This window comes from Lynx rufus, unplaced genomic scaffold (assembly GCF_022079265.1).
Source record: "Lynx rufus isolate CCGP_SWC_20201006 ecotype Redwood Valley unplaced genomic scaffold, mLynRuf1.p SCAF_27, whole genome shotgun sequence".
Classification (NCBI taxonomy): Eukaryota; Metazoa; Chordata; class Mammalia; order Carnivora; family Felidae; genus Lynx; species Lynx rufus.
This window is the reverse complement of record NW_025814842.1, coordinates 7,232,386-7,259,921: the sequence shown is the minus strand read 5'-3', so window position 1 is coordinate 7,259,921 and position 27,536 is coordinate 7,232,386. Positions and strand designations below refer to the sequence as shown.

General features: G+C 43.4%; 1 protein-coding gene across 1 annotated transcript; it reads right to left on the bottom strand.

The window, feature by feature from the left end:
• Window positions 1–2,135: 2,135 nt before the first annotated feature.
• Window positions 2,136–27,414, bottom strand: STAG3 (stromal antigen 3). Its single transcript, XM_047089568.1, has 32 exons — window positions 27,330–27,414; window positions 26,822–26,938; window positions 22,898–22,994; window positions 21,852–21,928; window positions 21,349–21,553; window positions 20,684–20,835; window positions 17,742–17,815; window positions 16,610–16,733; window positions 15,749–15,847; window positions 15,460–15,539; window positions 14,731–14,838; window positions 14,349–14,463; window positions 14,081–14,186; window positions 13,836–13,939; window positions 13,474–13,566; window positions 13,259–13,348; window positions 12,799–12,999; window positions 12,608–12,678; window positions 12,416–12,503; window positions 11,856–11,936; window positions 11,681–11,773; window positions 11,363–11,531; window positions 11,102–11,238; window positions 10,398–10,499; window positions 9,734–9,882; window positions 9,359–9,487; window positions 9,110–9,267; window positions 4,481–4,652; window positions 4,129–4,233; window positions 3,751–3,820; window positions 2,819–2,878; window positions 2,136–2,548 (listed from the first exon to the last, which is right to left on the bottom strand). Exons 2-32 carry the CDS (start codon window positions 26,906–26,908, stop codon window positions 2,540–2,542), a joined length of 3,405 nt encoding a protein of 1,134 aa, XP_046945524.1. The 5' UTR covers window positions 26,909–26,938; window positions 27,330–27,414; the 3' UTR covers window positions 2,136–2,539.
• Window positions 27,415–27,536: the final 122 nt, after the last annotated feature.

The following is a 27,536-nucleotide window of genomic DNA, read 5'->3' as shown; positions in this document are numbered from 1 at the left end:
AAGCATGTAGCCTGCTTAAGATTCTCTCTCTCTCTCTCTCTCTCTCTCTCTCTCTCTGTACCCCTCCCAGCTTACACTCTTAAAAAAAAAAATCACTTTGCTTTTTTAGAGCAAAAAGGTATTTTGTACTGCTAAATAAAATATTTCAAAACATTTATTTTGTTATTAACTCACCATACATTTCTAAAATTTTTTTAATGTTTATTTATTATATTAGAGAGACAGAGAGACAGAGCATGAGTCGGGGAGGGGCAAAGAGAGAGAGGGAGATACAGAATCTGAAGGAGGCTCCAGGCTCTGAGCTGTCAGCACAGAGCCCAACACGGGGCTCGAACCCACAAACCGGGAGATCGTGACCTGAGCTGAAGTCAGACGCTTAACCGACTGAGCCACCCAGGCACCCCATGCCATACATTTCTAAAGTGTGTAATAAAACAAGTGGTAAATATTTACATAATTTTTTAACTGATAAATGTGCCCTAACTTTTGGAGTCTTAGGACCCTAAGCTTCTGTTTTAGTTACTAGTGCTATGTAACAAACCACCCCAACTTGGCGTAAACATTTTATTGTGTCCATGGATTCTATGGGGCAGGAATTTGGAAAAGGCTGAGAAAAGATGAGGCCTGGGGCCTCAGCTGGAAGATTCAAAAGATGGGTGTTACAATCATCTGATTCACATCTGAAGCACATCTGGTGGTTGATACTGGATGTAGGCTGGGACTTCAGCTAGGCAGGACACCTAAAACATGGCCTTTCCATGTGGCTGCTTGGCGACTGTCTCACAGCATGGTAATTGGGTTCCAAGAGCAAACATGTCAAGAAACAGGAGGTTGGGAGCTGCTAGTTAATTTTGGGTTCAGAAACTGGCACAGCATCATTTCCACTATATTCTATTAGCCAAGCAATCACAGAGCTCATATTCCAGGAGAGAGGACCTAGACTCACCCTCTCAATAAAGAGTGTCAAAGAATTTGGGGAGCAGGATATAAAACTCACATGTATTCTGAGGTTGGGGCTCAACTGCCCACGCTGGGCTATCTGGATGTGTACAGATCTCTACATCTGCAGAACTGCCAAGTCTTTTGATCTTGTGAAGTAGCCTTAGCGTGGCTGGTATTTAAATAACTTGGGAATCTTTCCCCTCCTGGATTCTTAGTGACCTCCATGTCTTCACATTGGTTTTCCTACTCTGTTCCCAGATCCCATAGGAAAGGCTCCTCTCCCTGGAGCTGTTCCCCCTGAATACAGGTTAAACATCTCTGAATGGGTCAGCTGCCCTGCCCGGCACTGGCAGCTGCCTTTCCAAACAGAGACTCCTGAACCCAATTTCTAGCTTCTATCTGGGAGAGAGGGTGCTGGAGAAGGGAGGAGGAGGTGGACTTAGTCAAAGAAGAAAGTGACAAGAGTCTCTTCACATATTTGGGTGCTTGTCAGGGGGAAAGAGAGAACAGAGGTGCTGTGCTCTTCCAAGAAGCAGAACAAGAACAAAAAAGTTAGAATTTCAAGGAAGCAGGTGTCCAGAGGCGGCCTAAGTGAGAACTGACGGTGGCAATGAGAGAGGAAACAGATCAGAGATATTTTGCAGAATGACTTGAGAGGATTTGGCTAAGAACTGGCTGGGGAAGGCAAGGATAAAGGAGAAGACAGTGTCAAAATCTTGGATTTGGGGGTTGGACATTTAGAATAACTTCTAAATTTCTTCCTAACTCAGAAACTGAGAGTCTAGACAATTTCAAATTATAACAGGTGTCTCTGGGATGAAGTCATGAAACTCCCCCTGCAAAGAATCCTTGGCTGAAGGCTGCCAAGGTGTATGGCCTGTTCTCAGTGTAGTGAGATAGGTCACCCTCTGGCAATCAGGATTCTGCCCTCTCTCCTCAGTCTGAATAGTCCTCACTACATAAACCACTGAAAGGCAGCCAGTGCCTTCCTAGCTCCTCTGCCCTACCACGTCTCCCAGTTACAAAGCATTACATCCTTGAGAGCCAGTACACAAAGGCACCTGGCGGCGCGTGCAGGGCTGGTGTGTGTCTGTACACTGGGCCATAGGGCGAAGGAGAGCCGCTTGAGACACTAGCAAAGAACCTGACTTCCATCAGTTTAACAATCTCAAGCCACACCCTGGGAACCAGCTGATTCAAACAAGTTTATTGAGCTAATCACAAGGATACAAAAGAGGCTGGGAAAGATGCTCCAAAAATACAGGAAACTATTGGGCTCTTTCCACTCAACACGGGGAGGCAGTGCCTCTCCAATACTGAGGTGAAGCCCCCACCCACTCCAAACGTGGCAGGAAAAAGGCACTCTTCTCAATACAGAGGGACAGAGCCAGGGAGCAGTAAGAAGGACTGGGGGCTTAAGGCTTCTCCATCCCAACATCATCAGAGAAAGGTCAGGTTAGAAAGGCACAGCCCACCTCTCCTTCCCCTCAGAGACCAGAGTGGAGCCTGGGAGTAGTGCTTCCTTCTGCTCTGTTCTCCTGTTTGCCTTTTCCAAGTTGAGATGGGGAGTGGAGACGGGGAGGGGCACAGAGTCATGTCAGAGATCCTGTAACGGGAAAGATGAAAGGAAAACACAGAGACAGAACAGCCCAAAGGGCAAGGAGATGACTGCAAGGTCCTCCACATGACAGTTTACTTCTCCTCCTGCCCTCCCCCCACAGCTACTCCTAAGGTTCCAGAAGCAGCAGAGAGGCCAGGCCTTGGGCTCCTGCCTCTATTTCCACCTACTGCATAGCACACAGGTTACCTGCCAGCACCTCCCAAGGACACAAAGTCCTCTTAACCTGCTGTCCACAGTATTTTTGGGGACACTCACCTCAAGGTTCATCTCTGTGGAATCTAAGAGATCCAGCCCGTGCTCACTAGAGGAAGAGTGCTAGAGAGAGCAGGTGACAGTCAGACTGGCCCTTCTCACCCCTGTCACATGGGCAAACAATAACCAAGGTCCCTTTCCCAGGTGGGTGCCTGCAGCAGCCAGGGAGGGGAGACTAGCAAAGGGATGGTGGGCAGAAAGTTCAGACCTAGAAAGTTCCCAGAGTCCCAGGCCTCTCCTGGCTGCCAGTTGAGTCCCTTAAATTCGTTCAGTTTAGAACCAGAAAATGGCATTTTTTCTGAGGGGACTTTAGGAAAGACTATGTTAATAGAGGCCTTGTTTTCTAGTCTCTGTTGAAGAAGTCATTGTTTTTTTTCCTTCTGAGCACAAAACCTCCATTCCCTTGCACTATTCCTCCCTTCCTCCCTCTGCAAAGAGCAGAGAAGGGAGGAGAATATCAGCAGCAGACACGTAACCCTTTTCAGTTTATAAGGTGCCTTCACTTTGTAGTTTGAGGGAAAACTCCATTTGAAAGATGAAGAGGCTGAGGGGTTAAGAGGAGCTAACTTGACAGAGTGGTGGTGCGGCGGACCCACATCACCTCACAGCTTCCATGTGCTCCTGCTGGCCTGGCGGCCGGGTAGGAAAGGGAGTGAGGGGAGAACTGGGGAAAGTGAGCCGCCTTCCTTCTCCAGCTCTGGCACTGCTTTCAACCCTTAGACTCAGAGGAAAAATACTTATTTGGACATTGGGAGGGGGAGTGTTATCCAAGCCCTTTTTGGGATTTTGAATTTGTTTTCCCTCCCCTCCTTAATAAAAGTCCAGGAAAAGTACAAAGCACCTTACAGGTCTCCCTTCTTTACTCTGTGATTCTTAGAGGACTTTCAAAAAGCCCTCTGGTTGTAGCAGGAAAAGGGAAGGTTGGGTCCACTCACCTTGTCTGTATCTTGCCATTCTTCACTTAACTCACTCTGGATCTCTTCATCCTCTTCCATAAGGCTGAGTCTGAGGGCAGTGGCAAAGAGTAGAGGCTTTCACACTGCTATTTAAGGACCCCTGAGAGTATCTGGGAGGCACCCAGGAGAGTGGGATGGGCAGATGTGGAGCGAGCTCCAGGCTCCCACTGCTGCTTCAAACAGAGCAGCTGACTTCTATCAGTTCTATGAGCTAAGGACACACGTACCCCTGGAAGGAAGAGGTCTGTGATGTAAACAAGCCCAAAAAGTATGGGCACAGAAACACCAGGTTAGGGGAGAATCCCTCACAGCAGGTGCCTAGTGTGAAGTGAGGATGAAAAGCAAGGAGCAGCTCACCTGGTCAGCCGGTTGCCCAGACCAGGACCGGAACGGTTGAGTAGAGTCCGGAAATGCTGTGGACTCGACAATCTTGACCTCTGGTTGCCTGAAAGGGGCTGGCTGCTGGTAATAAAGCAGGATCAGTGATGGGGATAAAAGTGAAGGGTAAAAAGGGTAAGGTGGGCAATGTTACAGGGGAGAAAAGCTCATAGGGAGAAAGAAAATCTAAAGCTAAGAAAATGGTAAAAGCCTGGAGAAGAACCCGAGAATGATGATGGAGTGCCACAGGATGGAACAAGAGAACAGAAATGGCAGGAGGAAGATGGCAAACACCAAGATCGGACACCCAACTGCTCTCCTCAGCCCTTACCTTTGGACAAGCTCCGGTTCTGGGCTGCCTTCCTCCATCTCTTCCAACCCCCCCAGAGGCTGCCTCCTCTTGATGGCTGTAGAGGTGAGGGTGGGTGTGGGTGGGATGCTGTTCAGCTGGAGGCTTTCCTCCTGGGATGAAGAGATATCCTCTCTCTGCTGCCTGGAGGGGCCTGCAAGGCAACAGAGGCACATATTCACTGCAGACCAGGTACTGCCACAGGCCATCTTCTACATTTTCAAGACCTGACCAGATTTTGGTTCAGGAAAGTTAAGAAAGAAGAGAATGGAAAACTTATATGGCCTCATTAGGTTATGACTAAAAATTAAGCATAACCCTACATACTAAAAAGTAAAGGCTTACACAACAGTATCTAGGACTTGTTCAAGGAAAACGACACGGCTCAGAAAATAGAAAAAAAATAGACATATATGTGATATGTGATAGACATATATCAATCACAGATAAACAGTAACATGAACACGAATGTGAGAGAGAATAAGATTCCTTAAGATTGCAAGGTCTCAATCAATGAAGATGTGTGAGGTCCTGTTCATTCATTCAAGATTTTTTTTTAAACTTATTTATTCACTTACTCATTCACTTACTCAATCACTTCATTCATTCATTCATTCATTGTAGGTACACCCAGCATGGAGCCCATTGTGGGGCCTGAACTCACAACCATGAGATCAAGACCTGAGCCGAAATCAAGGGTCAGACACTAAACCTACAGAGCCACCCAGGCACCCCTCAACATTTGTATGAAAAAAAAAACAAACAACCTTAAAATGGTAACAGAGTTCCTGAGCTCTGAAGCTGCTAGGGTGGAAGCAGGAGGGCTGGCAAGAAAAGACAAATGGCAGACTGGATTTTCTAAAGGCCAGGAAAACAGGAGGTGGCTGCATTGTCAGCATGCTTCTGACATGAAGAAATGGAGGACCTCGGGCTCACAATGTTAAAGTCTCTTCTGCAGAGACCTGAGAAAGGTAGAGGACCAGAAAGAATCCAAGGTTATCTCAGAAAACCCAGGCGATAGTACTTTCAAAGGGATATTAATACTCGTCCACTGTAAATGTTCACAGCCCCAAGTTTCCAGAACTGGAAAGTGAGCTGCTACTGATCTAAGCAGAGAACTAGAGAAAGCCAGTGAGAGCCACACACATGATTTTGTGCCCTAGGGGAGGACCAGACGGGCCCCTCCTCAACTCCCCAACCTAGTCACAGTGTGATGCCCGAGGGCTCAGCCTTTCAGCATCTCCTGCCTACCATATTCACTGGCTTCCTTAGCCTCACAAGTTCACATTTCAAATACCAACTCCCAAATGTATCTCAAGCTTTTGCCTCTACCCTTAACTCCAGACTCCTATCTCCAGCTGTCTGTTTTACACTTCCACCTGTAGCAACATGGCTAATACTCAAGCCCTAATCTACTCATTCACTACCTTCCCCATTTCTGTTGGTATCAACTCCATCCTACCTAGTTGTTAGACCAAAATCTTTTTTTTTTTTTTTTAGGCCAAATTCACCCTCAATTCCCATCTTACATCCCACAGCCAGTTTGTCAGGAAATCCTATGGGTGATACCTTAGAAATATATCCAGGATCTGTCCACTTCTCACCACCTCCATCCCTTCCCCCAGTCTACCCACTCAACAGACTCCTTACTGGTTCCTTTGCTTCTACCCTTGCCCCTCTACAGTCCATTCTCACACAGCAGCCAGAGGGATCCTTTAAAAACAAGGCAGATCCTGTCACTCTCCGGTTCAAATGCTGTAATGTTTTCCCATTTCACTGTTGAGTAAAAGCCAGAGTCTTTACTCTGCCTCATATGCTCTGGGTTCCTCCAATCTCTTTGGTCTTATACCCTACATACTCTCCATTCGGCCATTGGCCTTCTTGGCTCTTCCCAGAACATGACAGGCATATGCCATCACGGCCCTGTGCACTGGCGCCCCTTCTTGTATGCTCTTCTACAGACATTGTGCACCCCTTCCTTCCTCGCAGTCCTGGCCCAACACTCACAAGCTCTGCCAGCCTTCCCCCAGCAATAAGAGAAGAGACTGCGATTCCCACCTCACCAAGGCTTCCCTGTCCTCTTCCCTGCTTTTCCACCACAGCACACACACACTCTAAAGAAAAGAGACTTGTCTTTTTTTGTTCACTGCTATATTCCCAGCACATAGTGCTCAGTAAATATCTGTTGAGTGGACAATGGAACCAGTCTTTTCAGTTTTCTCCTACCTTTACAAACCCTCTGTTTTAGGCAAACCAGCCTAAACATCTGCATACTCAGCTAATACATACCTTCCTATGTTTTGTTTGTGCTACTCTGGTAGCTCATGATACTCGTTCTTCCTCTGTTTAGCTTACATCAATCTTGTCCATTTTTCAAGCTCCAGCTTAAACTCCATCTTCCTGGTGAAGCCTTCCTAGGCTTTAGATCAACTAAACTCAAAGTGATACCTTCTTTCCTGGAATTCTAAAGCATTCAATCTGTCAATTTTTTTTTAATTTTTTAATGTTTATTTATTTTGAGAAAGAGAGAGAGACAGCAAGCTGGGGAGGGGCAGAGAGAGAGAGGGAGAGAGAAATCCCAAGCAGGCTCCATGCTGTCAGTGCCCAGCCCAATGCAGGGCTTGATCTTATGAACTGTGAGATCATGATCTAACCTGAAGCTAAGAGTCAGACCTCTAACCAACTGAGCCACCCAGGAGCTCCTCAGTCTGTCAATTCTCAAAACCCTCAGGAAGTTATCATTTACTGGTGATGGTTCATAATTTAGATATTCTATAAATGTATTTTCTCTATTAGATGGTAAGCTGCTTGAGGATCCTTCACAGCCTCTAAAACACCTAGCACAGTGTCCTGCACATGATAGGTCCTTAACAGATATTAGTTAAATGATTAAAACAGAGTTTCCTAGTGGTATAAAAAAATACTTTTAAGTAGTATACCTAGAGACATTTTAAAGAGTTACATTCTACCTCACACCGTATACAAAAATTAACTCAAATGGATGGCAGAAAGAACTAAGACTAGAAAACTTTTAGAAGAAAACCATCTTCTAAAAAATCTTCATGATCTTTGATTAGACAATGATTTCTCAAGCTATGACACCAAAGCACAAACAACAAAAGAAAAACCAAATAATCTGGATTTCATCAAAATTAGGAACTTTTGTGTTTCAAAGGACACACAACAGATAATGGATAAAGAATATACAGTAGACATACACAATGAAATATCACTCAGCCCTCATTTAAGGGCTTTGTGGACAATGGATGGGCCTAGACAGTATCATGCCAAGAAATATCAGACAAATATGATATGATTTTACTCATATGTGAAATCTAAAAAACAAAACAAATGAACTAAAAAAGTGGAAACAGACCCATAAATATAGAGAACTGGTGGTTGGCAGAGGGGTGGGAGGATGGGCAAAATGGATGAAGACGAGTGAGGCATAGGCTTTCCAGTCATGAAATGAGTAAGTCACGGGATGAAAGGTACAACACAGGGAACACAGTCAGTGGTACGGTGACAGATGGCAGCTATACTTAGGGGGAGCACAACATAACCTATCAAGTTATACAGAGTTATAGAATCAGCTACATTGTACACCTGAAACTAATGTAATGTATGTCAACTATACTTCAATTAAAAAAAAAATGAAAACCACTCAGATGGCAATCAACTAGTACAGGGATAAATAAAATGTGGCACAGCCATACCATAGAATATTATTTGGCCATAAAAAGGTATGAGGTACTGATATATGCTAAAACATGGATGAACCTTAAAAACATTATGCTAAGTGAATAAAGGCAGTCACATAAGGCCACATATGGTATGATTTCACTTATATGAATGTCTAGAGTAGGCAGACCCAAAGACAGAAAGTAGATAAGTGATACTGCCTGGGGGGTGGGGTGGGGAGAACCAAGATTTTCAATTGTTCACTAGAAAACACATACGTGTGAACACATCAAGCTTGTGATTTCTAGGATATTTTTCACCTAAAATGAAATTATATTTAAAAAGAAAATTAAAGAAGGGCACCTGGGTGGCTCAGTCAGCTAAGCATCCGACTTCAGCTCAGGTTATGATCTCGAGGTTTGTGAGTTCAAGCCCCGCATTGAGCTCTCCGCTGACAATTGGCCTCTCTCTCTGCCCCTCCCACGCTTCACATGTGTGTGTGTGCACACTCTCACAAAAATAATAAATAAGAATTAAAAAAAAGAAGATTAAAGAAAAAGCATTAGATTAGAAGACAAGTAATGATCTGAGAGTAAAAAAAATCATAAAGATTGTGTGAAAATCTTTAACATTTAGAAAATAATAGAATACTAGATGCAAGGATGGGCCCCCTAAATGTACAGATTTCTTATTTTCATCTTTGGTCTTATCATCAGTCGCTATTTGATTTTTCACAGAGGTTTGCTATTTTTAGCTGCCTAGATAAACTCTGAAGAAAATGAGTACCCCTTACTGATAGCAGATGCTCAGTGAAATGTTTTTTATTTGACTAAAGACAAAAGTGTGAAGAAGGCAAAAGACCCTACATCTAGGTATTGGCTATGGAGGAAGGAAGTAGTGCTCACTACCCTGATATCCACACACACTTACCTTCAATGCGCCTCTTCTTAGAGCGGGGATAGCCCTGAGGGTTGGCCTCCACTGTGTTCTCTACAGGGCTGAGGGAGTGGCAGTAGGTGGTGACTGGACCCCAGGGACAATCAGGTGCCTGGGAGACACGCTGCAGACACTTTTCCAGGTAGGACAGTCTAAGGAAGGGGTGAGATGAAGAGGCTGACTTGTCTGCTAGGCCCTCACTACTCCCTAATCCTCATCTTTATCCATTACCCACTAACTTACAGCAGCTGCTTGTCCTGATGGAAGAGTCGGGGGGAAAACTCGGCAAGGAGCTCCAGGAATGCTAGGTTTGGGGGCTGACCGGAGGAACCAGTTGGAGGAGACTCAGACAAGGAGAATTTGATGCCTTCCCTTGGTTGAACAGAATTATTTTAGGAAGATGGCCCCTCCTCACTTTCCTCCCGGGGAGGCATCCTGTCAAGTGCACCCTTCCCCTGTTCCCAGTCTGTCTCCCAGAGAATACCCACCAGCCAACCTGACTGCTGCTCCTCAACATGCTTATCCCTCCCTCCAAGACCACACTCCCACTCTCCCTGCACACAGCCTATGGCTCACCCCTCTTCAATCAAGTACCCTGACTTTTAACCAGTACTTTACTTGTGTAGCGTGACCACAAGGTCACGGTTCTGTAGCTGCTGGGGCCCAAAGCTCAACGCAAACCTTCGGGCCAGGTCCCTCATCTCACTGAAGGCAGGAAGCTCATTCAGGCCTTGGGGCCCCTGTTCTTGCAGCAGTTCTGTGTACAACTGTGTCCAGGAGACATGGTACATTTGGGAAACGAAGGAACAAAGCGGAAATAGAGAAGTACAGCATTCCTTTCTCCGCGTAGAAATTCTAAAGGACTTGGGATGCCACCTGCTACCTTTACTCTTTCTTTCCTCCCAGGACACTGTTCCTATTCCTGAACCCCTACAGAAAGAAACTTCACCCTTGCTCTGTAACAATAAAAATGTCCCTAGTAACTGAAGAGACTGACAGAGAACAGGGCAGAAAAAAATTAGGTATTCTTATCACTTTATTGTTGGTGCTCCTATGTCTTGATAGTTCAATTTCTATGAAGTTGGGGAAACTGCCCATCACCTAATAGTTTCTACAGACCTACTAGTTATGAAGAACACAGTCAAGTAAAGTTAAGAGTCAAAATAAACTAGAAAGTTCCTTAAGGATCTCACATTCTAAATGGCTGAGGGTGAGCAGAGAATTTGTGGGCTACAGGGAAGGCATATCACAGGTCAGAGGTATTCCAGGCAGAAGGGAGTACCTGCTTGAGGCTCAGCAGCAGGATTCGGGAACACTGACTTCGGTCAATCTGCCTTGCTCTAGTTAATGTTTCCTTGATAATGTCACCATAGTCACCGTAGAACTGAGGGACAGGAAATGAAGAAGATATCGTTTGGCCACAGGGCAAGACCGGTTCTGCTGTTTCTTCCTTTACATTTCTCATCATGTCTCCTTCCTAAAGTGAGGTAAGTCAGGAAACATGAATCTCAGTATAAAACAACTCAGACTAGACCAATAGGTCAAAGCCCGAAGACCTCAGAGTTTAGGCAAATAAATATGGGAAGAAATTCTGCTCAGAGCCCATTTCTTGGGGAAGAAGTGCTCACAGCAAACAGAAATCAATACAATGGTGAGTTGAGGAAACTGAGGTACACATCTTCCATTCTTTTTTTTTTTTTCTTCTTATATTACCCCAGTTTACAGCGACTGGGTTCACAGAAAAAAAAAAAAAGATTCTGGACAGGATGAATAAGCTTACTTTCTCTCCAATGAATTTCCTAACAGCTTTTTTTCTGTAATTATTTACTACCAATTCCTCTTTGTCCCCTTATTCTAAACTCCTGTTGCCTTTTTCCTCCTGCTTTTCTTCAAGCCTGATACTGTCATCCTCGCCACGTTCTTTCCTGCAGTGTTCCAGCATCTGAAGTCGTGGCTGTGCTCACTCAGCCTGACGCCTCACTGTACCTTGTTGTAGTGTTTGAAAACATCTGAGGCTGCATCCATCTCCAGCACCCCATAAAGCAGCAGCTTGCAGAACCCAGCCAGGAGGCGGCGCCGCTGGTGCAGCTGCTCTATCTGTAAATGATCCTCCTGGGAATGACCTGGCTCACATCAAAAGCAGAATGGAAAGATCAGAACCACAGATCTAGGCCTCCTGCCCTTATATGCCTGAGGCAGGCCCAAGCCCCAGACCCTTCCTGAGCCCCAGGTATAGAGTCCTTGTACCACTGCCCAGTTCTCCAGGCTGGATGAAGACATGGTCCATGAGGAAGCTGGCTAGTTCAGACTGGAGCGTGGCTTCAGGAAAAAAGACAAGGGGTCTAAGAAAATCGCGACCCCCTACAATCATCTGAGGGCTGAAGATGAGAAGTAGATCACTTAATAAGACAAAAGCCTGTTGGGGGGGGGGAGAAAAAAGAATGCTTAAAGAGGACAGGATATTCACAAGACAGAAATTACACAACTAATTTCTCCTTAGAACAAGGCTTCCTCAGACCATGAGAAGTGACATGCCTCCTTGGTCCCACTTGAGGAAATGCTAACCTGCTCCTGGATCTCAGAAGCCACATCTGAGAGGCAGCTCTGGCAGAGTTCGCAGAATGCCACCATCCTGTCCTTCAAACTCAACAGCTGCTTCTGTGGAGACAGTGGCTTGAGGAGGAGGAATGGAGACACAGGCTCCTCCATTCCCACTCTCCCTACTCAGACCCATATTCACCTGGGAAGCACCTGATCCAGAAAGGTGGGTTAGTGTCCAGAGAATGGAAAAATAGACAAGAGTCAAGGCTGGCAGCATCACCTGTAACAACCAAATGTTACAAAAATGGGTGAGTCAGCAGTGAAGGGCAGAAAGGGAAAGGGGGAGGAAGAGAGAAAGGAAAAGACAGACAAGCAACACACACAAAGGAGTGAAGAGAGAAAATGAGATTAGAAGAGACCTGATTCCTTCTCTGGGGGGAAAAGATCTGATTCTGGACAATCTTCAGAGCATTCTGTCTTGGACAGGAATGCCACCTCTTCTTTATTTATCTGATGTCTCCTAGAATCCCTCAACATTATCCTTGACTGCCCGGGAACCAGAGAGGATGGCTGTTTTCAGGCATTGGAAAGTACAGTTCACCTTCTAGAGTGGAACTGAAGGAAAGATATGCACATGCTCTTCCTCTCGTGTCTCCTCTGCACCCCTGGGACTGGAACTGCCTGGGATAGTCGGCCACCTGGGACACAGGGCCCTTAAAAACTCCCCTCTGCCTCCACATCTCCGACTCATCTACTTGCCTGGTGAGGAACTTCTCCTGTGTCCACAGCCTTCCGGAGGAGTCGGAAGCATGGCTCATAGAGCTCCCAGCGAGTCAGGTCGTGAGCACTTTGGGGAAGAGATGGAAACATGATGCAGGAACAGAATGAGAGGAATCACCACCACAGACACCAGTAGAAATAGGAAAAGGGAATGGGAGGTGAGCTGCTCACTTGTAGAAGGCAGACAGGCGCTTCAGAGTGGCCGCCAGGCTGTACACCTCATCCTCATCTAGGAAGGACGACTGAGGGAGAGAAAAGGTCCACAACAGGATTTTCCCAATAACGAATAGATCTACATTCCCCACCTAGCGGCCCCTCGGACCCAAGTTTGGGGCTTCCCATATTTCAGCCCCAGTTCCTACCTGCAGCAGCTCTTCAAGTTCTTGCTGGAAGCGGTCGCTCAGCAGATCCATCAGCTGGCTGCGGGCAAAGTCTACCCGGCCGAAGAACGTGAACTCAGGATTACAGAGCAGATAGAGGGCATGAGCACCTGCCTCAAGCACCGTGGGTTCCGCATGCTTCACCACCACCTCCTGGAGCTGCTGCAAGAAGAGCTCCAGGTGCTGACAGAAAAAGAGATGGGAGAACACAGTGCTCTGGGCAAGGAAAAGAGGGGGCAAGTCTTCTGGAGGGGAGTGGGGTTGGGGGAGATGAGAAGTACAATTGAAAGCATTAACTTTCAAGGGGAAGATGCCTGTGGAAGGGAAGGCTTATTGATTTTTCTGGAACCTGGGTTCTTGAGAACCAGATATTGGCAGTAGAACCTTTGGTCCTACCAAGAAAGCAGCAAGGTGTAGGAACTTTACCTTCCTCTCTACTCACCTTCTCCAAGCGCCTTGTGCAGTAGATGTTGAGGTCAAAGTAGTTAAGAAGCTGGAGCAAGGGAGCAACCTTCTCCGCATCAGCTGAGAACTGTAGGGGTTGAGAGGGAGACCTAATTACTAGCTAATGTATGCTAAGTCTTACTCCCAGTCCTCACTGGGGGCCATTTCCTTTCACCTCTCATTCCCAGGTACTGAATGGTAGGGCAGCTCTACCTTGGCCAGGAGCTGGGGTAGCAGGGGGATGAGGTGCTCTGTCAGCTTCACCTTGTCATCAGCTTGGATCTTACGTTCTTTCGGGGTTAAGCCCTGGAATTAGTCATTTGGGGGTATAGGGAAAGATATGGAAAAACACTAGGTCCATAGGGAGTGCGTGTGTATCCCTCCTCCCCACAATCTCATCTGCCCAGGAAGGAAAAGATAATTCATTTGGCACCTCCTTCAGATTTATTTTTCTAGAAACGGAATTCCTTGAGGAGCAGAGAAGAGGCACCCTAACCCAAAGCTTGAGGGTGAAGATAGACCATACCTGTCTGGACTTTTATTGCTAACCAACCCACCCACCCTTCACACCATACCTTCCTCCCAGTGATCCGCCCCACAGGTGGGTGACCTTCAGAAGCTTGCCGAACACTGGACACCAAGATCTCAATCAATGTGCTCTCCTGCACATCGTCCAAGTCTGGGTTGGCAGGAGGATGAAAACCAGAATAGCAAATTAGCCACCCTCCATCTCCCAAGTCACCCCAACTCCCCCACTGCCCAGGACACCTATGCCTCATGGGGGAAATGTCCCCTCCTCCAGCTACCATGTGGCACGCACTCTGGTCCTTCTCCAGCAACAGGCTTGTCAGACTCTCCCAGTCCTTCAGCTGAGACCCTGCACAGTCCCACAGGCTGTCTACTAAATAAGCAGCATGGTTATGGAGCTGTGGAAGAAGGTACATGTTAAGTTACTGAAGCTATGTTAGAAAATTCTGGGAAGTGGCTACTGACAAACCATGTCTCTCCTTCCTGTAGTGCCAGTCCCATCCTTTTCTACTCACAGGTCTTTATGCACAACAGCCAAATAGTTCCTTCCCATACGTCACCTCACTTTCCACAAAGAAGGACAGCAGAAGGTGGAAGAAAGTTCTCTGGGCACGTGGACTTCTGTGTCGCTCTCTCCCACTGACCATTTTAGTCTCACACTCAGGGTAGAAGAGCCTGGTAGAACAAACACAGGGAAAGGGCACACCTGGGAGCAAATGAGGAGTGGAATAATCTCCATGAAAGAAAGAAAGAGTCCAAGGAGACGTGTGAGGAAAAGAGGTGCGGAGCCAAGGAAAGCCTCAAGGAGTTAAGAGGGGGAAAGCAACAAAAGAGAGACTTTAACAGGTATGCGGGGTGGTCGTTGGGAAGAGCAGCAGCAGATGCAGGAGAAAAAACAACACAGGAGGATGTTAAAGGAACAAATGAGAGGACCCTACTCACTTCCAGTAGAGAAACTCCCCTGCAGCAGAGGCCAGGGCTCGGTTAGAGGCATATACAACTGCGTAGATGCCCTCACAGTCTGCATCTGTCAGCACCCCTTCCATGTTCCTGCCAAGAGAAAAGGAGAAAAAGCAAGTGGATATGAAGGATGTCCCCTAGCACAACTAGGGCTAGAAACACAAAGAGGCAAATAAGGATTTGTAACGATCCAAAAGAGGAACAACAACAAAAATCAATGAGGATTAGCTGACAAAGAACTTTTATTATTTTTATTATTTTTTTAATATTTAATTTTTTTAACGCTTATTTATTACTGAGAGACAGAGAGACAGAGCATGAGCAGGGGAGGGGCTGAGAGACGGGGAGACACAGAATCCAAAGCAGGCTCCAGGCTCCGAGCTGTCAGCACAGAGCCCGATGCAGGGCTCGAACTCACAAACGGCGAGATCATGACCTGAGCCGAAGTCGGACGCTTAACCGACAGAGCCACCCAGGCACCCAAGAACTTTTAAATGAAGAGTGGAAAACAGAAGAGTATGGAGAGTTAGAGAAGATAAGAAATATCCCCCCTGGAGATCCTGCAACTCAGGAATGACCTCTGTCTTTCAACCTGTTATAGAAAGAAGAGTCAGCCTATGACAAGCGGAGGGACAGAACTCTGGAAGGGCCTGCCTAATGCTGGAAAGGTAGAAGTCTGAGATGCGTGCCTCCCCATTCCCCAGGACTCACTTAAGGATGAGTATTAGTAACTTGACAGCTTCCACCGCCACATCATACTCTCGGTCCATGACCATGGAAACCATCCGGTCCTATAAGGAGAGAGAACGTTGCTCAGTACTTCATTGTATCCATCCTAAAACATTATGCTCTCTTAGAATTTGAGAGATTCCTAAAAAGAATGAGTAGGCAGAGGCTGGGATAGCTGTAGACACATAAGAGCAATAGGAATGGAAAGATGAGGTGGGGGAAACAGGAACCAAACAAAGAACCAAGCACAGGAATACTGTCCCAATTTTACCTTAAAGCGGCTGGTAAAGAGCTCCAGGCGGGCAGTCAAATCCCGGCTGCCATACAGCCCTTTTAGAGCCTTGAGACACTTCAGACGGACTTCTCGATGCTATTGAGGAAAATGGAATATGACTAACTATTCCTCTACTCAACCCCCACTGGGCTTCCATGCCCCTCCGATTACTCTTTCTGGGCTTTGGTGTCCTCTATGCTGAGGACTTTGGGGTGACTCAGAGACAACAGACAGCTGTCTTCTTATATAAAAAAATGAAAAGATCACAGCAGAATTTAGCAATCATAATGAAAAGGATCTTTGGGGCACCCGGGTGGCTGAGTTGGTTCAGTGTCCAACTCTTGATTTCAGCTAAGGTCATGATCTCATGGTTCATGGGATCGAGACCTGCGTTGGGCTGTGCACTGGCATTGTGGAGCCTGCTTGGGATTCTCTTTCTCTCCTCCCTCTCTGCCCCTCCCCTGCTTACACCCTCTGTCTCTCTCTCAAAAATAAATAAACTTAATGTTTATTTATTAGATTTATTAGATTTATTATTTATTTATTAGCCAAAAGAAAAGGATCTTTTGGCTATCACCACCCTAGCACCTGTATCACCAATCCATTAATAGCTTTCTTGCCTTTTTCTAGGGAAAGTTTTTCTCTACTCTGGTTTTAAGGTGTTCATCTCCTGGATATATCTTTCTCTCTTCTACCTCATCCTACCCTCCCCAATACTGCAGAGTTTTGAGGTTCACTGTCTTGATGGGCTGATCACTAGTGAAGCTCCTAAGCAGCAGGACCAGGAAAAGCTGTGGTGTCTTGAGACAGGGAAGATGGTGAGGGTAACAGAGGAAAAGAAGCTGACTCAACACTGACCTTATCATGTAAGGTCCAGCCAATATATTTCAAATAGCTGTCAGTGAGGAAAGATGTGCTGTAGCTTTGCATCCAAGACCCAATCTCTTCAATGCAGATAGCACGGATCTCAGGAAGGATGTCCCTAGGCACAGAGAGATAAACTGACCCCTATCACCGTCTTTCTCTAAATTCACTTTCCATCCACCCAGACATCTCCCTGCCATAGAAGAATCTACTTTCTTGACTGAACAACATGCTCCAAACCTTTCATTTCTCCCTCCCAATGTAAATATATAAACAATAAATATTTTCTAGGGGCACCTGGGTGGCTTGCTTGGTTGAGCATCTGACTCTTGATTTTGGTTCAGATTATGATCTCATGGTTCGTGAGTTTGAGCACCATGATGGGCTCTGTGCTGACAGCACAGAGCCTGCTTGGGATTCTCTCTCTCTCTCTCTCTCTCTCTCTCTCTCTCTCTCTCTCTCAAATAAATATTTAAAAATAAAAAATTAACATTTTTTTGGTAATACTGCATAAAATAATTGAGCTTATTTTCCATGCCCCTTTTCAAACTGACTTCGGAAGTCAGTTTAACTGTTGGCCAAATTTCCACTTGAAGAAAATATTAAATCAGCTGAAGAGTTCTGGAAAGGCAGAGGTTGAAATCTAGGTAACAGTGAGAAAAAATATGGATGCTATTTTTAACTTAATTCCACCAGTTCTTTTAAACAGTGTAAAACTCCCCTGCCTTTAGCCCAGTGAAACAGCAGGCTGCGCTAGGAAAAGGCCTGCCAAGTTGCAAATGCTCAGAAAAGCCCTGCCTTTTGTCTCTCTGCTGCGGTCTTCTCAAGTCTCCAGCTCCAGGAAGATGGGGAAGGGAAGATCTTAGGCAAAGCTGGAGCAGAATAATACTCAACAGTGCCTTATTCTCTTATTTTCTCTCCCAAAAGAGCTTACAAGAGCCCCTGGAGTCGGGGGTGAACTAAACCTTACTAATTTAAAACATCTGTTGTCAAAGTTTTTGCTCCAGCTGCATTTGCACTAGGACTAACCAAATTACCAGGGTTATAACGGAGGGACACCTTGCTACGTTTACAGATTCCATAACCAAGGACCAGATGTTTCAACGAGAGGAGCACATTCACTCACCTGTACCGATGCACAAAGACCCCCCTGAAGAGTGCATTCATCATCCCTTCAATCTCCTCTTGATGTTCTTGGAGCTGGAAGACAGGGAGTAACAGGTCAATCTTTCTTGTGCCCCAAAAGTATATAGAAAAGTATGACTTCCACTTACTTCCTTTTATTACAGGACATAATCTGACCCCCTGATATCTTAGGTTTCTTTTCAACCTTCTAATTCTGGAAGAAGCTGTAGAGTCAACCACCGACTCAGAGGATTCTTTGTGTTTGGAAAAAATAATATCACCTCTGGGTCTGGTTATTTTTGGCTATTCAGAGGCACTAGCTGGTAGTTACACAGGTTTTTTGACTTACAATTGAGAACATGAATTTTTAAATAAATGCAGTTTATTTGATAGAAATAGAAAACCTAGCAGAAGAAGAAAAGGAAGAGATTAGACCAATGGTCCTCAACCAGGGCCCCTCAAGGGACATTTAGCAACTTCTGAAAACATTTTTGGTGGTCACTAATGGGAGGGGGTACTACTGCCATCTAGTGGATAGAGTCCAGGGATGCTGTTAAACATTCTGCAATGCCAAGACAGGCCCCAGGTCAACAGTGCCATTGTTGAGAAACCCTGGATTAGATGAATAGATATCAAGGAAGCAGAATTATAAGGGAACACAACTGACCCTACCTCTTCAATAAATCAATATATTTGGGGGGGGGGATGGGAGAGGCAGAGGTTAAAAGAGGCTTAAGAAATAAAACAAATGCAATGCATCATAATCCTTAATTAGATCCTGGTTGGAATTAATCAGATATAAAAGCCATTTTGGGGATACACAGGGAAATTTAAATATGAATTGGAATTACAAAATATTAAGGAATAATTAATATTTTTGAATGTGAAAATGGTATTGAGTTAATGCAGGAATAATTTTCTTGGATGATAAGTTTTAAAATAATTTTCAGAGAACATATTTAAGTCTTTAGGTGGAAATACCAGTATATATATAATTTACTATAAAATAACAAAATAATTGGGGCACCTGGGTGGCTCAGTCAGTTAAGTGTCTGACTTCAGCTCAGGTCATGAACTTGCGGTTCATGGGTTTGAGCTCTGCTTCAGGCTGCGTGCTGACAGCTCAGAGCCTGGAGCCTGCTTCGGATTCTGTGTCTCGCTCTCTCTTTGCCCCTCCCCCACTCATTCTCGCTCTCTCTCTCTCAAAAATAAACATTTAAAAAATTTAAATAACAAAAAATTAGAAGAAACAAATATAATGAAATATTAGTTGTTAAATCCAGATAATTTGTATATGATGTTCACTCTGCCAATGTCTCTCTCTCTCAGAATGTTTGGGAAATTTCATATTGAAAAGAAAAGGAAAGAGAGAGAGGGACAGAAGGAGGAAAAGTTGTCATCAGTACCAATTTCTATAGAAGTTTGGAAAAAGGAAATTAAGAAAAGACCACTGACTATAGGGATTAAAAAGTCACTGGTTGGGGCGCGTGGGTAGCTCAGTCGGTTAAGCGTTCGACTTCAGCTCAGGTCACGATCTCGCGGTCCGTGAGTTTGAGCCCTGCGTCGGGCTCTGGGCTAATGACTCAGAGCCTGGAGCCTGCTTCTGATTCTGTGTCTCCCTCTCTCTCTGTCCCTCCCCCATTCATGCTCTGTCTCTTTCTGTCTCAAAAATAAATAAATGTTAAAAAAATTTTTTTTTAAAAAGTCACTGGTTTGGAAAGAATAATTTCAAAGAAAAATGGGGATAGAAGCTAGGTAGTAAAAAATGGATTCAGTTGGATATTAAGGAAGTAAGAAAATACTAAAAAGGAAGGATAGAAATGGAGTAGTTCATAGAGAGGAAGAGTAAAGGGAAGATTCAAAGGCCTACAGACATTTCTAAGTGAAGAGAACAGTGGGGAGAGAGGGATTAAAAACAAAAAGAGAAATAATGACTGATAAAGCAAGAGCCTAGACAAGTAAAAAAAAAAAAAAGATTCACGGTATTATACATAGGATATGAGACAGACCTAATACACATAAGGTTTAAGATCATACTGACATTGAAAATAGTAAGAGAGAGTAAGGAAAGAAGGTTTACCATGGAAGAAATCTTGGTGAGGGGTGAGAAGACAGTCAATTGTTGTGGTTAGGCATGGGGAGTCCTGCCAACCTCATGCTGGAGGAGTCTCAGATATTAAGAGAGATTACTAAGAGAGAGTAGGGGGAAAATCAGTGTCTCATGACAGGCACAGCTGTTTGAGGGTTTAATCAGTGTAAAAGATTTTGTTAGGGCTTATGTCCTCCAGTTGTCTTTAAGTATAAAAGGAAATAAAGCAAGTGTCCACTATGTGCCAGACTATTCACTCACCATCTATTTAATCTTCATAAAAAGGTAGAATTATCCCCCTTTTTAAAGAAAAGGAAATGGAAGCTTGGAAGTTATATAAGGCCACGGAACTGGTAGCTAATTGGAACAGACAGTCCAGGAGTGATTGAAAGGCCAGTCACTTTCCAGTCCTCAAACAGTTGGCCTCCCTCATCAGTGGTTGGCCTTTAATACTCCTCTGGTGATCTGCAGACTATATAGTTGACCAGAAAGTCAAAAATTAACTCCTTGCATGAGATGCAAGCACAGCACTTAAAAACATTCCTGGTAATGAATGTAGATAATGGAAACTAAGCAAAAGTTGGATTATAAAGAACTCTAAAATTTACTCTGAGTTAGAATTAATTCATTGAGATCACATCCCAGAAACAAGATAAGCATGCAGTGACCTCTGACAGGATGGGTCTATTAGACTACTGTCAGACTCCACTGTTCATGACCCAAAAGGTTGCTTAGGGGCCTGTGCCTTACAAGAGAGAAGTGTGTGGGCAGGGGTAAAACGGGCTTCAGCAACAGTGGATGAAGCTGAGAGAGAGAGAGAGAGAGAGAGGGAAGAGGCAGGGAACACTTTTTACCTCTTTGCGTTTCTCCAACAGGCTCTCCAGTCGCTCAGGAGCTCTATGTCCTGGTCCCTTATTTCGTTCAGCCTCATACTGCCGCTGATTATTGTCTTTGTGCAGACTCAGTTGGAGGGCAACTTTTACCAGGGAGGTCATTAGCTTCATGGCTTTGAGCCAGGAAAAACAAGAAAAGGGAATTTTTACTTAGGTCAGAGGAGGGAGGATAGATTTTAAAAAGGAAGAAAAAAAAGCATCTTGTGGTTCCAGTGGGAAGAAGAGGAGGAAGCAGGGAGTGGGGCACTTGGGGGTAACCCACCATGGCTGCTGCCACCTCTGCCACAGAAAGAAAGAAAAGAAGGAAAGAAAAAGGAAGGGGACTCAAAATGAAAAGCTAGAGCAGGGTGACCCTAAAATCCTAAGACTGTTCTGGACATTTTTTTTCTCCCCCTTTTGGGCTTCTTTTAATCCTCAGCATGTTCCCAGCTGTTGAGCTATGAGAAACAAGTTAAGATTGGAAACTGTCACTGTAATCTACCCTTTTTTGCAATACTACTAGTGAGAAACTTGGTTGAAGTTCAGGGTAAAAGAAGCCAGGGCTTGAAAGGCTAAGAAGAATTCAGAGACCAGAGAACACAGGAAATCCCCAAAAGAACATTTATAGACTAAAAATGAATGCTCACCAGCCAGGGTGCTAGTGTGACGGAAGGCACGGACTTGGGAGTCTGAGAGGCCAGTGAGCAGGGAGATGAGGTTGTCCATAGGGAAGCCATCATAGAGGAGGCTATACTGGCACTGATAGACCAATGTTTTCACAAATTCACAGAAACTGCCCTGGAACTTCTTCCAGGATGGACCCGGTGCTGTCAGGGGATACTCTCCTGAATCCTATAGAAGGGTTTATGAACTGAATGAGAAAAAGTACTACCAAGTCTATGAAACCATAGGGACTTTGGATGTCAAAACCCAATAGTATAGTAAAAATCTTTCTCTGTTATACCTCATTTCCTGCTATTCTCAACTTCAGAGGCATATTCAGATAACATCTATGGGTCCCTTTTGCCCCCAAGAGATTGAACTCCTTCTTCCAAAAGCTATCCTATTTCCCACAGTCAGAAAGAAGGGGATAATGGGCCTTGTGTTTTGAAATAAGAGTGGCAAGAGAATTCTGATTGTCTTCCTCCACCTCATTAAACTGTTCTGTTAGGTGCCGGATGATCTCTGAGTTGGACATCTTCTTGAACATCTCGGAGGTCACATTGCCTGAGGAATGGAGGAGGTGAAGTAGTTACAAGAAAAATAACAGGACACTGTGACCATTTGCACATACACCTGAAGATGAGCTAGGAAATATATTGAAAAGAGCATAGGTGGGGAATCAGAAAACCTAAATCCCAGTCCTAAACCTGCTGCCATCAAACTGTGTATCTGCTGTTAAAGCAACCTCTCTAGAAAACCCAAAGGAATCAAGCAATGGAAAAGAATAGTTTAAAAAAAAAAAATCCTGGGGCACCTGGGTGGCTCAGTCAGTTGGGTGTCCAACTTTGGTTCAGATCATGATCTCATGGCTCGTGAGTTTGGGCCCCATGTCGGGCTCTGTGCTCACAACTCAGAGCCTGGAGCCTGCTTGGGATTCTGTGTCTCTGGCTCTCTTTGCCTCTCCCCTGCTCATACTCTGTTTCTCTCTCTCTCTCAAAAACAAATAAACATTAAAATTTTTTTCTTTAAACCCAAATAAAAAATAAATAAAGCAAAAAAAATCACACCAATTCTGGATTCTTATAACACAACCTGCCTGAGATTATCTTACCCCAATAAGTTAGGTCATGACCTATGGGGATCTGGGGAATCCACAGCTTCAGTGGAGAAATATGGAAGGAAGTATCTGAGAAATAGGGAATAATGAAGGATGATTTCATCTAAAGATAGGAAGACTAAAAGATGTCTAATGGTCTATTTTCAAATTTGTGAGTATCATTGGCCTCACATTAGTGTGATTAGTTACTTTTCCCCAAAGGGTCTTATCTCCAAACCAAACCAACATAGTTCCCTAACAGGACCACTTTCCTACTTACCAATCTACAATGTGGTCAAATCAGTGAAACTTTTCATATGCTTAACCTTCTCTCTTTATTTAGGCGATTCCTAGTCCTACTCATCTAAATGTAGCAAAAGTTCTATAACATAGGAGCAAAGGGCTAGGGATTAGAAAGGGGTAGGGAGTTTCCTTACCTTTACATCCACAAGATCGGATGAAAAAGTTAATGAGTTCCAGGAATCCTGCATCCTGGTCTTGCTTGTAGCTATCCAGCCACTCATCCACCAAAGACTAGGAAAAAAAAGGTGGATGATTTCTATTTCTGGCAATATGACAGAATGGAAATCCTGTATGATTGTACCAACTGAAACAGCTAAACTTCTGATTAAAATGTTAAAAACATCTTTTAAAACGTATTGCTGAACTGGAATGAAAGGTAGAATTCCGTATAGGCCCAAAATGAAGTGAGGGTAGCAATCCTGGGAGATAAGCAAGCTGATTCTTGCCCTGAGGGTTCTATGGAACCCCAGGAACCATGACTTTCTGTCCAGACAGCTGCATGGAATGCAGAGCATAGGAGATCGAGCTTTTGGGCTTTCCAAGAAGAGAGGTCCAAAAGGAGGCTCCTGCGATAAAGCGAGGTGCTGCAAAAAGTCATGTTAGCATGGGGGTGCCTGGGTGGCTCGGTCGGTTAAGCGTCCGACTTCGGCTCAGGTCATGATCTCACGGTCCGTGAGTTCGAGCCCCGCGTCGGGCTCTGTGCTGACCGCTCAGAGCCTGGAGCCTGTTTCAGATTCTGTGTCTCCCTCTCTCTCTGCCCCTCCCCTGTTCATGCTCTGTCTCTCTCTGTCTCAAAAATAAATAAACGTTAAAAAAAAAAATTAAAAAAAAAAAGTCATGTTAGCATGAAAACAGGAATGAAAAATAAACCCACAGGTCAGAAGGGGACAGCATGAACACCAGCTTGTTAGGACGTTAACGTGGGGTGGAGGGAAAAAAAAGAACTCGCCCTTGAAAATTCATAACCGTAAGTCAGCTCTCAGGTCTAGATTTGCAGTCTAGATCCATACTCCCTATACGATCAGAATACTCTCAATTAGAGAATTTAATTCAAAGTGATTCTGGAGGGTCCCCAGTCAACTACAGCCAAGCCAAGCAGGTTCCTCTCTTAAAAACACACCTTTAAAAACCAACCAACCAACCAACCAACCAACCAACCAACCAACCAACCACACCTTTAATTCAGGACCCAAAGAATTCCAAAATACAGAACTCCAAAATATAGAGTCCAAAGTATAGAACTCCAAGAGAAATGAGCAGCTCAAAGTGAAACTTAGTAAAGAAATAAGGCACTGAAAGTAAGAATTAGCAGAAAAAACAGCAGAATCATATTCATAGATTTCAAACATTAAAGTTATCACAGATTATAAATTATGCTATGAATAAAAAAATAAAAGTGAAGCTTTAAACCAGAAGCAAAGAACAATCAATTTTGAAAAAAGACCCCCAAAAAATCTATAAAAATGAAAAAAAAATTTTAAACCCATTTTAATGAATGGGTTAAAAGCAGATTGGACACAGAAAAACAAAAGATGAGTGAACTAGAAGATTAAATCAAAGAAAGTATCCAAAATGCAGCCTGGACAGACTAACAGAAACAGTGACAGAGCTATTAAGAGACATGGAGAATAGAGTGAGAAATTCTAATTAATATCTAATTGAATTTCAGAACAAGATAATGGAATGACGAAGAGGCAGTATTTGAAAAGAATTTTCCATAGTTGTTGAAAGACCCCAATCTTTAGAGCCTGGAAGCCAATAGATTTCAAACATAACAGATGAAAAGAAAATTTACACCTATAAACATTATATAAAACATCAGAACACAAAAGCAAAATAAATCTCAAAAACAGGGCAAAAAGAGATCACTTACAAAGGATCTGCATACAACACTTACAAACAAAACCACTTATAAATTAGATTTGAACTAATCCATAAGCCCCTAGCCATATGTGGCTATTAAAATTAAATCAAATGAAAATTAAAATCCGGTTCCACAGTCACACCAGTCACATTTCAAGTACTCAACAGCCACATGTGGCTAGTGAATACTATACTAAATGACGATATGCAACATTTCCATCATTACAAATTGTTGTAGTAGATAGTGCTAACTTAAACTGACAGCTGACTTTCACCAGCAATAAGTGAAGTTAGAAGGCAGTGGAATAATCTTTTTAATGTGCTGAAGCAGAAAAATGTCCTCTTAGACTTCCATACCCAGAAAATAACCTTTCAAGAACAAGGGTAAAAGACATTTCATACAAGCAACAACAACAACAACAAAGAGTTAATAAACTCTACCTAACAGAAATTTTAAAGGAGAGAAACTTTGAACAGCAAGAGAATGAATTTTTACAGAAGATTTGAGAAGGAATGATAAATAAAATGATAGAAATTCAAGTAAATACAAACAAACATTTTATAAAACAGCAATGTTTAATTTGTTGGAAAGGGAAATAGATACAAGTAAAACACTACAAGACAGCATGTAAATTGGAAGGGGCAATTAGAATTAAAGTGTGCATAGGTCCTTATAGAAGACAGAATCCAAAAGCAAGGAAGTAAAGGAGAAAAAGAAACAGAAAAGCTAAGACAAAATGGAAGCACATAAAATGGGAGAAACAAATTCAAATGTATCAATAGTGCCAATAAATATAAATGAATCAAACTCTCTTGTTAAAGGAAAGATTGGCAGAATGGATTGAATAACATAATCTAGATATACGCTATATGCAGGAGACACACTCCAAACATACATAGATTGAAGGGAAAAGGATAAAAAAGGTATCAGACAAATAGTAACTAAAAATAAAGCTAGTACAGATTATGTTAATAAAAAAACAGAACAGTTGTTTATCTTAAAATATAAAAAATGACAGTAAATATCAATAAAAGGTTCAATTTACTAGGCAACAAATGCTCAAAATACTTAAGGCAAAGATAGGTATGAATACAAAAGTAGTAACTAAAGAGAACATCTTTGTGGGTTTTAATACATCTCTCTGTAACTGACATACCAGACCAAAAACAAGGAAACCCTAACACCTAGTAGAAAGATCAAAACAGTATCACATTTGTACCATTTGGGAGTTTTGATCTCACCCTAGAGAACACTCTACCCAACAACTGGAGAATACACATCTTCTGTGAGCACAGGTGAAATAGTTTTGGAAATGGGTTAAATGCTAAGTCATAAAGCTAGTCTCTGTAAGTTTCAAAGACCACATTTTCTGACTATAATGCAATAAAGTTAGAAATCAGTAACAAAAATATAAATAGAAAAACTTCCTATATTTGAAAATCTAAAACTGTTCTAGAAACTATAAAAACCTATACTACACATCAATATGACTAAATCTCAAACAATCGAAATAAGTCACAGAAGACTATACATATAAAGAACTGCTCACTTATTTAAAAAAAACACATTCACTGGTGACAAAAGTATAATGAAAGGCAAGGGGATGATTAACATAAAATTTACTCTAGTGGTTATCTCTGGGTGGTGAGGGGACTGTGGGGGCCAGCCAGGTGGAGAGAAGATCTACTGTGGCCCTATTAATGTTTCATTTCTTGAGGTGGGACTAGAGATCTGGGTGATCATTCAAAATTTTTAAATTATACATGAGCCTTCTACACTTTTAGATGATAATAGAATTACAATAAAATTATGGAAAAAGAAATGTGGAGAGAGAAAAAAGGATTAGGTGTAACTGTTAAAGTGGAGCTAAAAAGTCACAAGGGTGAACAAGTTGCCACCCATACCATTTCCTCTCTAGACTATCCAATGCCTCTGCCTGCCTCCTCTGTCAGTCAATAAAAGCAAAATCCACCGTGTTCTGTGACACTTTTAGGAAAGGCACATTCTCTCTCATCCAAGGTCTCCCTTACATCATTCCAAGGATTCACACCATGGTCTTATCTCTCTTTCCTGATATAGGTTATATTCCCTAACATGTCCACATTAAATCAATTTTGTAAACATTTGTCCTTATCTTTTTATCCTACAAAGAGTGAGATAGTATCAAGAAACAGAGGGTGAGACACCGTTTTACCTGCATGTCACTTTTGGCAGCTTTCACAGCATCAAAAAGATCACTGGTTGGTGGTTCTGAGTCTTTCTGGCCATGACCACGTACCATTCGGGACCCCTTCTTTGGATGTTTGGCCACCTAGTAAGTATAAAGAGATCATGAATATCCTTAAAAAGTAGAAGTGATATTAACACTTAGTCTCATCGTTGTCACACAAGTAGGCTTAAGCTGCCAATTTCACAGCAGAGTTTGAGTTACTGAGATCTGAAATAACTAATTCTTATATTGTGAACTTTATTATTTTCTTCTCTTTTAAAAAAGTCCCTTAGGCCCATTCCTATTTCTTTATGCCCTTACTACCCTTTTCTCTTATCTTCTCTCTTCAAAATTTGCCCTCTTCTTATTTCTGTCCCTTAATGCTCTTTAAATTTTATCCTTTCATCAAACATATCATCTGAGGCTTTTTCTAGGTTTTCTTTTGCTGCTTCCCAGACCAAATTCAAAAGCAAAATAAAATGGACTGACTCACTGGGGTTGTCCTGAGTGGTCGTTTTGCTGCTCTCTTCTTCACACTGTGTCTCAGGCTGTCTTCAAAGTCACTGCCTTCATCAGCTGACAAAGAATCACTATCCCTATGAGGGAATGTGGTTCTCCTTAGATACAACACCCCAGTCTTTATATACAAGGGTAAATGAATTAGAATTTCTTTGTCTCTGACTGTAGCCCTTTCTCTGTG

What these genes read in the sequence shown, in the direction of transcription:
- STAG3 (XM_047089568.1), bottom strand. Translation starts at nt 26,908, where the DNA reads ATGGTACGTGGTCATGGCCAGAAAGACTCAGAACCACCAACCAGTGAT. An exon ending in TGTTGGAGAAACGCAAAGAG is followed by an intron (nt 17,816 to 20,683) that starts GTAAAAAGTGTT and finishes CCTGTCTTCCAG; the next exon opens with CTCCAAGAACATCAAGAGGA. An exon ending in CCTTCTTTGTGGAAAGTGAG is followed by an intron (nt 14,187 to 14,348) that starts GTGACGTATGGG and finishes CTTCTTCCACAG; the next exon opens with CTCCATAACCATGCTGCTTA.